The sequence below is a fragment of the Muscardinus avellanarius genome, assembly GCF_963383645.1.
Source record: "Muscardinus avellanarius genome assembly, chromosome: 10".
NCBI lineage: Eukaryota > Metazoa > Chordata > Mammalia > Rodentia > Gliridae > Muscardinus > Muscardinus avellanarius.
Window position 1 is genome coordinate 54,689,163 of NC_137796.1, and position 13,414 is coordinate 54,702,576.

General features: G+C 49.6%; 1 protein-coding gene across 13 annotated transcripts in view; it reads right to left on the minus strand.

Annotated features, from left to right (window-relative positions):
• Positions 1-8,153: 8,153 nt before the first annotated feature.
• Positions 8,154-13,414, minus strand: part of POU2F2 (POU class 2 homeobox 2) — a gene marked incomplete at both ends in the record, with an annotated part of 42,945 nt that continues 37,684 nt past the window's right edge. For 7 of the 13 annotated variants that reach the window (XM_080703103.1, XM_080703102.1, XM_080703101.1 and 4 more), the window contains 4 exons: positions 8,154-8,485; positions 8,749-8,822; positions 8,947-9,148; positions 11,011-11,077. In XM_080703103.1, the coding sequence (XP_080559229.1) occupies positions 8,154-8,485; positions 8,749-8,822; positions 8,947-9,148; positions 11,011-11,077 (675 nt within the window). The remainder of the gene's footprint in view (positions 8,486-8,748; positions 8,823-8,946; positions 9,149-11,010; positions 11,078-13,414) is intronic. The other 6 variants (XM_080703097.1, XM_080703096.1, XM_080703095.1 and 3 more) reach the window with 1 other exon arrangement.

Sequence of the window (13,414 nt, forward strand, 5' to 3'; positions counted from 1 at the left end):
AGCTGAGTTATACCCCCCAACCCCCTTTTTTGTGTGTGTGGTGCTGGGGGTGAAACCCAGGGGCCTTCTACCGCTGGGCTATACTCCCAGACCTATTTATTTTATGTGGAAACAGGGTCTCACTAAGTTGTTGAAAGTCTTAAGTAGCTGAGGCTGGCTTCAAACCTGTGCAATCCCGTCTCAGCCTCCCAGGTGCAGGGATTACAGGCGTGCACCACCACACCTGGCTTCCAGCCCTGTTTTTTATTTGGAAATGGGTCTCACTGCATTGCTGAGGCTGGCCTCAAACCTGTGATCCTTCTATCTCTGCCTCCCAAGTGCTGGAATTACAGGTGTATGCCACAGAGCCAAGCATCCCCTGGCCCTATTTTATTATTTTGAAACAGGATCTTGCTGAGGGCCTTGCTAAATTGCTAATGCTGACCATGAACTGGTAATCCTGTTTCAACCAAGTACTGGGATTAGACACATGCCACTATACCTGGCTTTTTAAAATTTTTTTAAGTTAAAGCAGTCACCATTTGATATCCTAAAGCTCTTAATAAGCAGTTCTCTGTTAAGCAGTTTCCTACCTGGGTGTGCTGATATGGACATCCTCTTCTGCTACATTGTAGAAGGGATTTGAGCCATTGTAGCCCAGCATGTCAGGTGCCCCTAATAGAGAAGATTCATTCCTGAGCTGCACTCTGGGAGATGTATAATATCCCAGAAGTTATATCAGATAAATGCTTAGAACCATTAGAGGAATCATCGTTGCAAATCTGACCAAAAGGCTGAATCAAGAGAAAGGAAGGAAATGGAGGAAAAACCTTTAAGGTGACATTGAAGTGACTGACCTTCCATTTTTCTTTCTGGAGCCTATAGTAAAAGCTTAGACTCCTGAGCAATGTTTATGTGCACAAACACTACAATACAAATTCAGAGAACACACTGTTCCCCATTACCCTGTTGCAACTTCCATGGTCTTCAGTTGAACCATTGTGTTAAAAAAAAAGCACTGATTACTTGTTGGATGCTGATGTTCAAGGCAAACAGGCAAAGGTTCTCAAATTTCCTATGTGCAGGCAGTTCCCTGACATTTGGGTCCAGCAAGCACATCTAAGGTGAGACCTAGGAATCTATTGTACACATACCAATTCTGATGACAGTGACTTGAGGTCCTTTGGTTTACATTGCCTGGTTTTTTGTGTTTTTTTTTTTTACTCTGCAATTTAGACCCTGTTTCAAATTGAATAAAAAAAATAGGGCTGGGGGGGGGTGTAGCTTGGAGGCAGAATGCCTCTGGGTTCAATCCCCAGTCCTAAAAAAAATTTTTGTTGTTGTTGTTGGAGTTAGAACTCAGTGTCTCATGCATACTTGGCAAATGCTGTACCATTGTGCGACCCTCACCCCTTGCTTTTCTTTTAATCTTGCTAAATGGTGTAGTGCTGATACTTTATATTTCTAAATTACTAAACACTTCTACCACTCTATTTTTCCTTCCTGCTCTTGTATTCCTTTGGAGACCTGTCCGCTCCCGGCACCTGTATTCTAGGTATAGGTCAGAGGATGAAGCAGTGACAAGGAAACCCAGTGGCTATGTCTGGGTGTCAGCCCAGGCCTGGCCTGTGAAGTTCTGTAAATGACTTCTTTAAGATAAACAGGAAGCCGGGCGTGGTAGCTTGTAATCCCAGCATTCGGGAGGCTGAGACCGGAGGATCTGGTTCGCAGACAGCCTCAGCTACTTAGTGAGACCCTCTGCAACTCAGACCTGCCTAGTTTCAAAATAAAGAATAAAGCCGGGCGTGGTGGCCTATGCTTGTAATCCCTGCGCTTGGGAGGCGGGGACAGGAGGATCGCGCTGGTTTGTAGCCAGCCTCACTGGCTTAAGAGACCCTGTTTCCAAATAAAAAAATATAAAATAGGTCTGGGAGTGTAGCCCGGAGGTAGAAGGTCTTCCAGGAACCCCAATACCACCAAAAAAAAGAAAAAAACACAAAACAAAATAAAGAATAAAAAATAGGGCTGGGGGTGTAACTCAGAGGCCGAATGCCCCTGGGTTCCACCCCCAGACCCCCACACACAAAAAAGATAAGCACAATAATTTGAGTAAGAGCTAACATCTCTCTAAAAAGGAAGGGGGGTGGTATGTATGTTCTACTACCAGACAACTTCAGAATCAACTTTTTGGTTTTTTTAAAGATACCAGTTCATTGGTATGTGTGTATGTATGTATATATTACACTGTCCTATTTTTTTATTCTTTATTTTGATACAGTCTCACTAAGTTTTGGATGACCTCACTTAGTAGCTGAGGCTGTCTGCTAACCATGATCCTCCAGTCTCAGCCTCCTGAATGCTGGGATTACAAGCGAGTGCCACCACGCCTGGCTGAGAACTCTTTTAAAGGTCTTTTTAGTCTTTGGGGGAAACATCCAGGAATGGAGATTGGGAAGTACTTGCTGGTTTCCTAACTTTTTCATAGTTACTAATGATTGGGGCTAAGCATTTGATTTATATCTTCACATTTCATCCAGCCCCATGAGATAGGTATTGTCCCTGTTAAACAGATGAGAACACTGAAGCTCATGTATCAAAGGTCACATCTAGCAGGGTGCAGTGGTGCATGCTTGTATCCCAGTACTTGGGAAGCTGAGACAGGAGGATTGAAGGTTCAAGGCTAGCCTCAGCAATTTAGCAAGACCCTGTTTCAAAACAAAAGGGCTAGGGTGTTGCCTGGTGTGAGAACACACGCCTATAATCCCACTACTTGGGAGGCTGAGACAGGAGGATCACAGGTTCTTGGCCAGCTTCTGCAACTTAGTGAAACCCTGTTTCAAAATAAAAATAAAACAGGGCTAGGGTGTAGTTCGGAGGTAGAATGCCTCTGGGTTCCATCCCTAGTCTCATAAAAAAAAGGCTGGGGTGTAGCTTGGAGGTAAAACAACACTGAGTTAAATTCCCTGTACCAAGAAAAAAAAAGTCATCTATAAAATGATAGAACTGAGAACAAATTCAGCCAAAGTTCTAAGATTTAGTGTTCTGATGGTTGAAAAAATGTGTTCAGTACTTCTGAACATTCAGTATTTGGACAAAAGTAAAACTTTCCCCTCCCCAGCTTATACCTCTTTATCCCATACCCTGATTTCCTTACCACCCTTTCTAGAGCAGTTAGGACACCAAGGGAGAGCAGGCATCATTTCTCTGTACACTTTTTAATTTTTTATTTTTTGATGTTTGTTGTTCAGATGAATGACACACTCAAGTTACAAAAATGGGGCCTTAAAAGAAGCACATTGTACAATGAACAAGCAGATTGAAGTTAAGAACACTGAAACGCTAACCCGCTACCACGAGAAGAGACAGGGAAGGGGTACAGGATGGGAGGGGAGGGACTACCAACACAGGGGTCAGACAACTGAAGTGGGAGCTAACTCGATGGGAGTGGAGGGAAGGCAGGTGTACTCCAGGGCCTGCTCAGGTTTTGGATGCCACTTTTTGGTCTCCCTTGCCAACTTATTGCCACCATCTCCAAATCTCCCCACCCCCATTTCAGAAAATCTGGTCATTCGGGTGAGTAGGTGAGAGACGCCTACCCCAAAAAGGGCTGAGCCAATCAGAGCTTTACAAGGCAGGGAGGTCACCTCACCCCAGTGCAGCCCTGGGTTTAGGAGGTGATGGTGGCAGCAGTGGGATCAGAGACCAGAAAGGAGCTGGAGGAGCTGACCCAATGCCAGGCCCCTGCGTTTCTCCAAAGGTCCCCTGCTCCTTCCCCACCCCACCAGGATATAAAGGCCCCCTGCAAGTTATCAAGAGGGGCTCCGAGGCTCCCAGTCACCCTGCAGTTATATAAATAAATAAATACTGAGCCCCTGGGTGTAGGGAGAAGCTGGGGAAGGGCAGCAGGAAAGAGGAGAGGGAGGGGAGGGAGCAAAGGGAGGGTCACAGACATAGCAAATTGTGTCTCCGTCCCAGCAACACTTCTCTCTGGATTTCTTTCTCCTTTTTGTTGTTTAGCAAGGAGCTAACATGTCAAGGACAAATACTTAAAAATATACACTATAATTTTTCTGTTTTTCGCCTTCGTCATTGTTGTCTTGCTTTGGAGACTGCTGAGGTCAAAGTTTAAACCGCATGAGGGAACTGCGGCTTGGAGTTTTTGCGTATTTTTTTTATTTTAAAATTTTTCACTTTTTTTTTCCAACGTATAAAAAGGTAGCGGAGTTGTCTGTGGGTTTTTTTTTTTTTTAATGGTTAAATCTTTGGTTTGTTTCTTTATTCTCTTGGAGGCCTTTATCTCTCGCACTTGCCTTTCCCACTGAGACTGGTGGGGGCCCGCGTGTCTCAATCTTGCTCTGTCTCACTCTCACTCAGTTCCCCCTACCCTGGGCTAGAGGAAGAGAGAGGCACCCTGGGACTGGGGTGGATGAGAGAAAATAGGTTAAGAGGCCACCCCCACTTGGCTAGTTCCTTACTGGACCTTCCTAGGGTGCCAGGCTTGGCTTTCCCAGGGAAGATGTGTAGAAAACTCACACCATCCCCTTCTGATCTTAGCTAGCCCCCATCTTATACAGGGGTTTGGGGTCCCCATCCCCACCCACCCCATACCCCCTTCCTCCTACTTTTGGTCCCCACCCTGCTCCCCAGGAGAGAACAGAGAGGTGGTTTAGTTACTGGCATTTTTTTCTTTTTTCTCTTTTTGGCACAATTAAAAGGCCCACCATTAAGGTAGAACCAGTCTCTGTTCCTCCCTTGTGTAGGAGGTCAGGGATGGGGAGAAAGGAAGTTCAGAGGGCTCCGGATGCCCCAGTCCACTTACCTCTCCTCCAGCCCAGGCCCCGGGCCCCCACCTGGCAGCTAAACTAGCCCAGAGCCTGGCCTGGGGTCTCCCTTCCCATCCCCACATAAAGCTCCCCAGCCCTCCAGCTCTCTCGCTCACACACAGACACACGGACACAGGCTCTGTACAGACCACAAAATAAAAACGATGAGATAGTTTTGCTTCCCGGAGTCGAGGCAGGGAGACCAGAGTGGACGGGGCAGGTGGGGGTGGGGGCAGGAATTCCCCCATCACCTTCCCAATCCTGCGCCTTCCAGCCTCCCAGCCCCTTGCCCTGGCTGGCCCCCAGCCAACGATATTTGGTTTCCTTTTTTAACATTAAAGTTCTATGAGGTATTTGGTGCCTTATCTCGAGTCCTCGGGGGAGGGGGGCCCAGGGGGGAGACCTGGGGCTCACCTGCCCCTCCCTCTCTCCCTCCCACCCCCTTCCCAATATTTGGTTTCACAGCTGTAGTTAAAGCTTGGAATTTGGTTATTTCCCCCCCGCCCAGGAATTCTTTTTTCTGGTTTTTCTTTTCCCAGTTGTAGGGGTTGGATGGAGAGGGTCCCCACTACCCCCGGCTGCACGGGGGTCCCTCCACCAGTGTCAGGGCATCTGCCCCATCCCTGCCCTGCTTCCTCTCTTATTGTCCCACTCCCCCCCCGGCGCTGGGGGAGGAGAGGTCCCAGGTGGTGGGACTTGATGGGGAGGAAGCAGGATGAAGTGGGTGGTGGTAAGTCCTGGATTTTCTTTCTTTCCTTTTTTTTTTTTCTTTTCCTTTTTTTGGTCTAGAATCATAGTTTTTGTTTGAGTCATCTCCACCATGCCTTCCATGCTGCCTGTCTTCTCGGATGGGGGGTTTTTGGTTGAAATTCCTTCCATTCTGCTCTGCTCAAACATCCTTCCTACCTGGTCAGGAGCCCTTGGCCCTGCTCCGCCCTTGGGCTGGGGCCTAGGCCCTCGCTTACCTCTTTTCCTCTTTTTCAGGAAACCAAACTGGACACACTCAGAGGTAGGGTGAGGGCAGGAGCTGGTTCATCGGAGATGCTTACATTCTAGCAAGGATGGGCTGATGAGGTACCAGGCCTCATCGGTGCCAGGGGTGGGAGGGGTAGCCATTCTACCACTACCCAGACAAGGCACCCGAGGCCCCTATGGCGGCTGAGTCTCTGCTGCTCTATGGCCCAGCTTGACAGTTTCATTTCCCGGGTGGGAGAAGGGAGACCAGAAGAAAAGAGAACGCTGAAGCCTGGGGCTCCGTCTGCCTCTCCTTGGAGTATCCAGAAGAAAGTGTGGAGGCTGCCCGGGTCCTCTCCGGGCTCCCCTCCATCTGTTCCTGCCTGGCTAGAGGCAGGAGCCACTCTGATTTCAATGGCTCGCGTCCTTCACAGCAAGACTTTGGTTTGAGGAGAGACACAGAAAGAATAAACTTGAGAGAAGAGCAGAGGAAGAGGGAGAAGAAAGGACAGGAGAGAGAGACAGAAAGGAAGGAGGAGACAAGAGAACAGAAAAAGAAATCAAAGGAGGAATCAAACCACCCGAAAGTTGTTTTCCTTTGTCCATTCTTTTTGCTTTCTTCCTTTTTTCCTATTTTTTTTTAAAGCTTTTTCAGTTGATTGGGGGGGCGGGGAGTTTGGGGCTCTTCACCCCTGTCCCTGACACCCTCTCTCAGCCCTGCCCACAAACTTCCATCCACACTGGCTGAGGGACAGGCCCTGCCCCAGCCACCCCCCTCCGGCTTTCCCGAAGACGACGTCCATGAGGTATTTGTGAAGAGAAAGAAGCATCCATCCTTCCATCCGCCTTGGGGAGCAAGGGCCTGGACCACAGGTGCAGGGGCTCAGCTCCACCACGCAATTCCTTCTTATTCTTGAGGAGTCCTTTGTCTTCTTTCCCTTATATATATATATTTATATATATCTATAAATTCTTTTTTTTCTAGTTTTAATTTATTGTTCGTTTGGTTTTCTGTTTTTGTTTTTTTGGTTCAAAACTTTGTTGGCCTCCATGATAGCAGGAGGGCAGGGTGGCTCCCAGCAGCATCTCTCTTGTGTCCGTCATTGAGATGTGTCCAGGGCCAGGCAAACAGAGGGTCCAGCCAAGACTCATGGGGGTCTCGTGAGAGTGGTGGTTGCCACAGTGCCCTCTTGGATGGAGACCACAGGTCATGGCACTGTCCCTGCCACATGGACCCTGATGGGGATGCCATCTGGAGAAACCCGCCACTGGGGTGCGTGCGTGTGTGCATGTGGGGAGAAGAAGAGGCATCTGCCAGCGTCAGGGACGTAGGGTGGGCAGAGCAGGGAGAGTTATCTTTTTGGTTTCTGGTTAATGTCAACAAACATGAAGGATCCCACGGATAGGCACTGGAATATGAAATTCTTTTTTCAGGGAAACTGACAGACAGGATGGAAAAAAAGACAACTTGAATCCCTCACCACATTCCCTTTTGCCTGAAACATCACCTTCCCCTAAGCTGGGAGAGGAAGATTCCAGAGCAGAAGAGGCAACAGGGTAGAGGAGGGGCTTGTGAGAGCTAGAACTTGGCAAAATGGCCTAGCCCACCCTTAAAAGGGAAAAGGAAATACAGGAGGCAGTCATCCCCAGGCCTTCCCCTGAACTCTCCCCCTGGCTGGGGGGAGGGAGGAGGTTAAAGCAAGGGCCTCTGCCCAGTGGGGGAGAGCTAGGAGCTGGGGACTGGGGACACATGGTAGGGACACATTCTGTTGAGCACAACGCTAAAAATTCTGTACATCCTTTGGATGAAGCTATTGAATATTTGGTGTAAGGTTGTTCAGGCCCTTTCTCTTTTACCTTCTGGAGAAGAACATTTGGCAGGTGGTTCCCGGCCTGGGCCCTTGGTCCCAGGCTGTGCGGGATCGGCAGCTGGCACAGTATCCTTTTCCTTCTCCACCCCCACTGGGGGGCAAGGTTGGGGTTGGCCCACAGCCAGGGCTCGGCGGCAAGAGGACCGAGCTGCAGGAGGCTGCTCTGCTCCTGGCTGGGGCTCTTATTTGGTGTCGTAGCAGTGAGCGTGAGCACTCTGAGGTCTGGCTCAAGACTGGTTTTTGGTTTGACTTTGTGGGGATTTTTTTGGTTTTTGGTTTGTTTGTTTTTCACCTCTGGTTCCTCTGGGGTAGCTGGTTTCTGTTGAGATTATTTTTGGTTTTCTTTTTTGTTGGTTCCTTTTTTTTTTTTTTTTTTGGTTGGTTGTATTTTTGTTTTTTGGTCTTTCCTTCTTTTGTCACTCCTGCTCCAAGGACCCACTGCACCCCACCATTGGCCTCCCCGCCCTCTTCTCAGGCGGAGGACTGAGGTGAGGTCACAGGAGTGGGAGGGGAGGTGTGGCAGCTCTCACTCAGGTTTGGACCCTGCCTCGGGGCCCCCTGGGCCTCCAGGGGTCTGTGCTGCTGCCTCACTGCAAGTGGAGGAGGACGACGAGGATGAAGAGGATGAAGAGGAGAGGCCAGGAGACTTGCTGGAGATGGAGGCTGCCACTGCTGCAGCCGCTGCTGAGACCAGGCCCACGCCTGGGGGAGCACTGAGCAGGGGCAGCCCGGCGTGATTCAAGAAGAGCGGCGAGGTCACCAGGCCAGGGCTCCCCGGGGCTGCACCAGCCGCCCCCAGCACCAGGTTCCCGCTGCCATCAAGGCTGGTAAGGGGCAGGGTTCCACCAGAGGCCAGGGCTGGTGGGGAGAGAGAGAGGCTGAGCTGGGGGCATGCCAGGCCTCCCAGTGTCCTGCCCCAGTACCCCTGTCTGTGCCCCATGTGTCTCCCCATCCGCCCCTGTCCCATCAGCAGCCCTCACACCTTCCCCAAAGGCAGGATGGGGATGAAGAGGCGAGCGATGCAGTGAGAGGGGCGGGATGGCATGGCGGGAGTGGCGATGGGGGCTCGAGGCCCCAGGACAGGACTGGTGACGATGGAAGTGACATGAGGCGGCACGCACCTTGGATAGTGGCCAAAGGGTTGTTGCTCATGAGGGCTGGACTTAGCCCGGAGCTCAACCCCACCATTGTGCTTCTGCAAGAGCAAAGCAGAGGCATTAGCAGGGGCAGGGTCCGGCGGCAGAACTGGGGTGCAGCTTCCCACCCTGAAAGCAGCAGCAGCCCTGCTTCTCCCCCCACAGCCTCCCACCGGCACTTACCCCGTGCTGGGGTTCAGACCCGACAAGCCGATAGCCGAGTGGCTGCCTTGAGGGCTGGGGTTTGTGCTGTTGGTGGTGGCCGGGGGTGGGGGAGTGACAGAGGGGATGGAATTGAGGGGGGGCGCAGCCCCGCCCCCGCCTCCACCTCCCCCAGCTGTCCGGCTGGGGTGGAGCGTCCCCACAGCTGAGGATAAGGTAGTAACTGCCAGAGAGAGAGACAGAGAGGTGGGGTCTTCAGCTTCTACTCAGCCCCACCAAAAAAGCTGGGCTTAACCCCTAATTGTCACCCCCAACTCTAAGCATCTCCCAGAAGACCTGGATCACTGACCCCTTGTGTGCTCTGCCATGGGGACCACAATCCCAAGTCACAGTAACAGCAGCTGCCACCTACTGAACCCCATTCCCTATGCCAGGCAGGGCTGGCTCTTCACACTAACCCTACCCCTGAACCACTGTGACGCAGACAGGAAAAGGGTGCCAGAAGACAAAACCTCGTGGCTTCTCTAGGGCCAGGGAGGGGCGTGAGTGTGGGCACACTGCTGGCAGCCCAGGCACAGGCAGCTTGGGAGGGCTGAGTGAGGTCCACAATGCCCTGGCAGGGCCTGAGAGAAAGTCCAGGTTCTATCAGTTCCCAGTACTTGGCTGTCCTAGGGTGAGTGCCATAACCTTTCTGATCTTCAGTTCAACATGGAAAATGGGGATTAAAAGAACCTATCTCACAAAAGGGGGTGAGAATTGTCACACACTTTTATAAGGAGCTTAGAATAGTGCCAGACACCCTTCTACTACTTTATAAATGTCCACTTATTATTTCTGAACCTGAAGGGAGCAATACATTGTGTTAGTTTTATATTACTTTTTTTTTTTTTTTTGCTATACTGGGAATGGAACCCAAGGGCATTTGAGCTACACCCCGGCCCTATTTTTTATTCTTTATTTTGAAATAGGGTCTCACTGAGTTGCAAAGGGCCTCACTAAGTAGCTGAAGCTGGTGGCGAACTACAATCCTTCCTGTCTCAGCCTCCCAACTGCTGGGATTACAAGTGTGCAACACCACACCTGGCTTGTTTTATATTACTCTTATTAGAGTTTGTGTGTGTGTGTGTGTGTGTGTGTGTGTGTGTGTGTGGTATTGGGGATAGAACTCAGGGGCATTCTACCTCTAAGCTACACCCCAGGCCTATTTTATTTTTTTATTTTGAAATATGATCTCACTTAAGTTGCTGAGGCTGAACACGAATCTCTCATTCTCCTTTCTCAGCCTCCCAAGTACTGGGATTACAGGCATGCACCACTATACCTGGCTAGTTATTGTTTTTTTGTTTTTGTTTTTTTATTTTTTGCGAGTCTGGGGATGGAACCCAGAGGCATTCGAGCTCCAAGCTACACCCTCTGCCCAATTTTTTACTCTTTATTTTGAAACTGGGTCTCACTGAGTTGCAAAGGCCTTCACTAAGTAGCTGAGGCTGTCTTTTGAACCATGATCCTCCTGTCTCAGCCTCCCAAATGCTGGGATTACAAACCTGTGCCACCACCACCACGCCCGGCTTATTGTTATTATTAACAGTTTTGAGAATAGAACCCAGAGCCTAGCTACAGCCCTACAGCCCTGGTCTCTATACTCTTAAATGTGTGTGTATATATATATATATATATATATATATATATATATATATATATATATGTGTGTGTGTGTGTGTGTGTGTGTGTGTGTGTGTGTGTGTGTAGTGTATATATATATGATATTCTTATATATTATACATTCACAATAATTTTACAAAATATGAGGCTCAGAGAGGTAATTTCCCGAGTTCATACAACTTATAAAAGAGAGGCCAGCGACAAAACCTATTTAGCACCCCATGCTTTTCTCACAGGAAATCCTGGAGCAGATTAGAGTCCAGTTGCTCTGGCAGAGGAGGAATGGGGCCTGCCTTTTACTTTCTGGCCTTCCCACCTCCCCCACACCCCAGACTCATGACCACTCAGAGCGGCTACAGAACCTCAGGCTGCAGCCTGTGCAGCCTCCTCCCGGCCCCCTCACCATCTTCTGCCCTCCCTGACCTGTTGTGCTCAGACTGCTGGAAGCTTGGGACAATGGTAAGGTCCCTGCACCCCCTTGCGGTGTGACCTGGGGAGAGAGGAAAGGAGGCATGGTTAGGTCACTGTCTCCCAGCAGCCCCCCCCTCCCCGTGATGCTCCCTGTGCATATGACCCCAGCCCCCAGCATAGGAGAGAGGGGGCTTTGGATGCAATGTTTCATCATAGCTTCCTTTTTTTTTTTTTTTTTTTTTGCACTGGGGGTTGAATCCAGAGGTGTTCTGCCTCTGAATTATACCCCTAGCCCTTCTTTAATTTTAAATTTTGAAACAGAGTATCACTGAGTTGCTGAGGGTCTTAAGGCTGTCTTTGAACCTGTGATCCTCCAGTCTCAGCCTCCCAATACTGGGATTATAGGTGTGTGCCACCTATAATAGGTGTGGCTCTTCTCTAACATTTAACAGAAGTGATCCTGATCTGCAAGCATGAAGGAGTCATTCTCAACTGAGAGGGCTCCCCACCTCTCACCTGGCACTCTGCAGTCTGTCTAAAGTCCCTCCTTTCTACATTCTGTCCCGAGTGACTGTACCTGACGAGCAACTGCCCTGTATGCTCCAGATGTCATCGGTCCTTCTAGAATGGATGCACCTGCCCTTTTCAGAGTGGGGCTGGTAAGCAGTGCAGGAGAAGCTGTTCACCATGATTCAGGCAAAGAAGGAGAGTAATTTTTCTGGGATCATTCACTGACCTCTCTGCCTCCAGTCTTTCTTTTCCATGGTGTGTGTGTGTGTGTGTGTGTGTGTGTGTGTGTGTGTGTGTGTGTGACTGGAGACTGAACTTGGGCATTCTACCTCTGAGCTATATGTCAGGCTCCCTTTTTTGTGGTACTGGATATTGAACTCAGGGGCATTCTACCGCTAACTACACTCTCAGCCCAATTTTATTGTTTATCTTGAAACAGGGTCTCACTAAGTTGCTAAGGCTGATCTAGAATCTTTAATCCTCCTATCTCAGATTCCGAACTACTAGGATTACAATATGTACCACCATGCCCAGCTTCCAGCCCCTTTTTAAAAAGATTTTGTATGCCAGGCGTGGTGGCGCACGCTTGTAATCTCCGCGCTTGGGAGGCAGAGACAGGAGGATCGCACAGGTTCGAAGCCAGCTGCGCACACTGGTTTAGGAGACCCTGTTTCCAAATAAAAATGTAAAAATAGGTCTAGGAGTGTAGCCCGGAGGTAAAAGGGCTTCCAGGAACCCCAGTACCACAAAAAAAAAAAAAAAATTTGTATGTGTGGGGGGGTGCTGGGGATTGAACCCAGAGGCACTCTACTTCCAAGCTACACCCCTAGCCCAATTTTTTATTCTTTATTTTTGAAACAGGGTCTCACTAAGTAGCTGAGGCTGGCCACAAACCCGGATCCTCCTGTCTCAGCCTCCCAAGTACTGAGATTATAAGCATGCACCACCACACCTGGATTTTTTAAAAAAGTTTTGAGCCAGGCGTGGTGGTGCATGCTTGTAATCACCACTCTTGGGAGGCGGATACAGGAGGATCCCACTGGTTCGAAGCCAGCTGCGCTGGCTTAAGAGACCCTGTTTCCAAATAAAAAGTATAAAATAGGTCTGGGAGTGTAGCCTGGAGGTAGAAGGGCTTCCAGGAACCTCAGTACAACCAAAAAAAAGTTCTGAAACAAGGTCTTACTAGGTTGTTGAAAGTCCCCCTATATTGCCGAGGCTGACCTCAAACCTGTGATTCTCCTGTCTCAGCCTCCCAAGTACAGGAATTCAAAACATGCACAATGATGCCTGGCCAGTCTCACCTTTCTATCAGTTTCAGAATCCTTGCTGAATTTTACCCTGTCTCTCCCCAGCTAAGCACCTCTCCTTAGCTCCTTGCTGCCCATGGTTTGGGGTCAAGTTTCTCACCAAGACACTTGGGGTGTCTGCCCCTACCTATCGCCAACCCCCATGCTCACCCACATACACTGCAGCTCCAACCACACTAAACTGCACTGGTGTTCCTCCTGCAGGTATGGCACCCTAGCGTCTCCTTCGGGCCTTGTACACACTGGTCCCTTTACCTGCGAAGCCCTTCTTCACGTGGCTGACTAACTTTCTCTTGTCCTTTAAGACTCAGCTCAGAGGGTCCCTCTTTCCTCCATGCCCTGTGGCACAAGTCTCCTCTCTGGAGTATCTCAGCCCTTTCCTCGAATGGAAATAGAGGGATGGAATAGAGGATGTCTTAGTTGTACACAACACTGAGCAAGCCTGTGGTCCCCATGGGTGTAACAAGGCCCCTACCAGGTAAATAAGCACCTCTGCCTGCCTCTGCGTGGGTGCGAACTTGTGTATCCCTCTGGATATGTGCATCCCTCTCCATGTGGTGATGTCTCTGTGATAACTCTGTGGGTTTGTTTGCCCCACA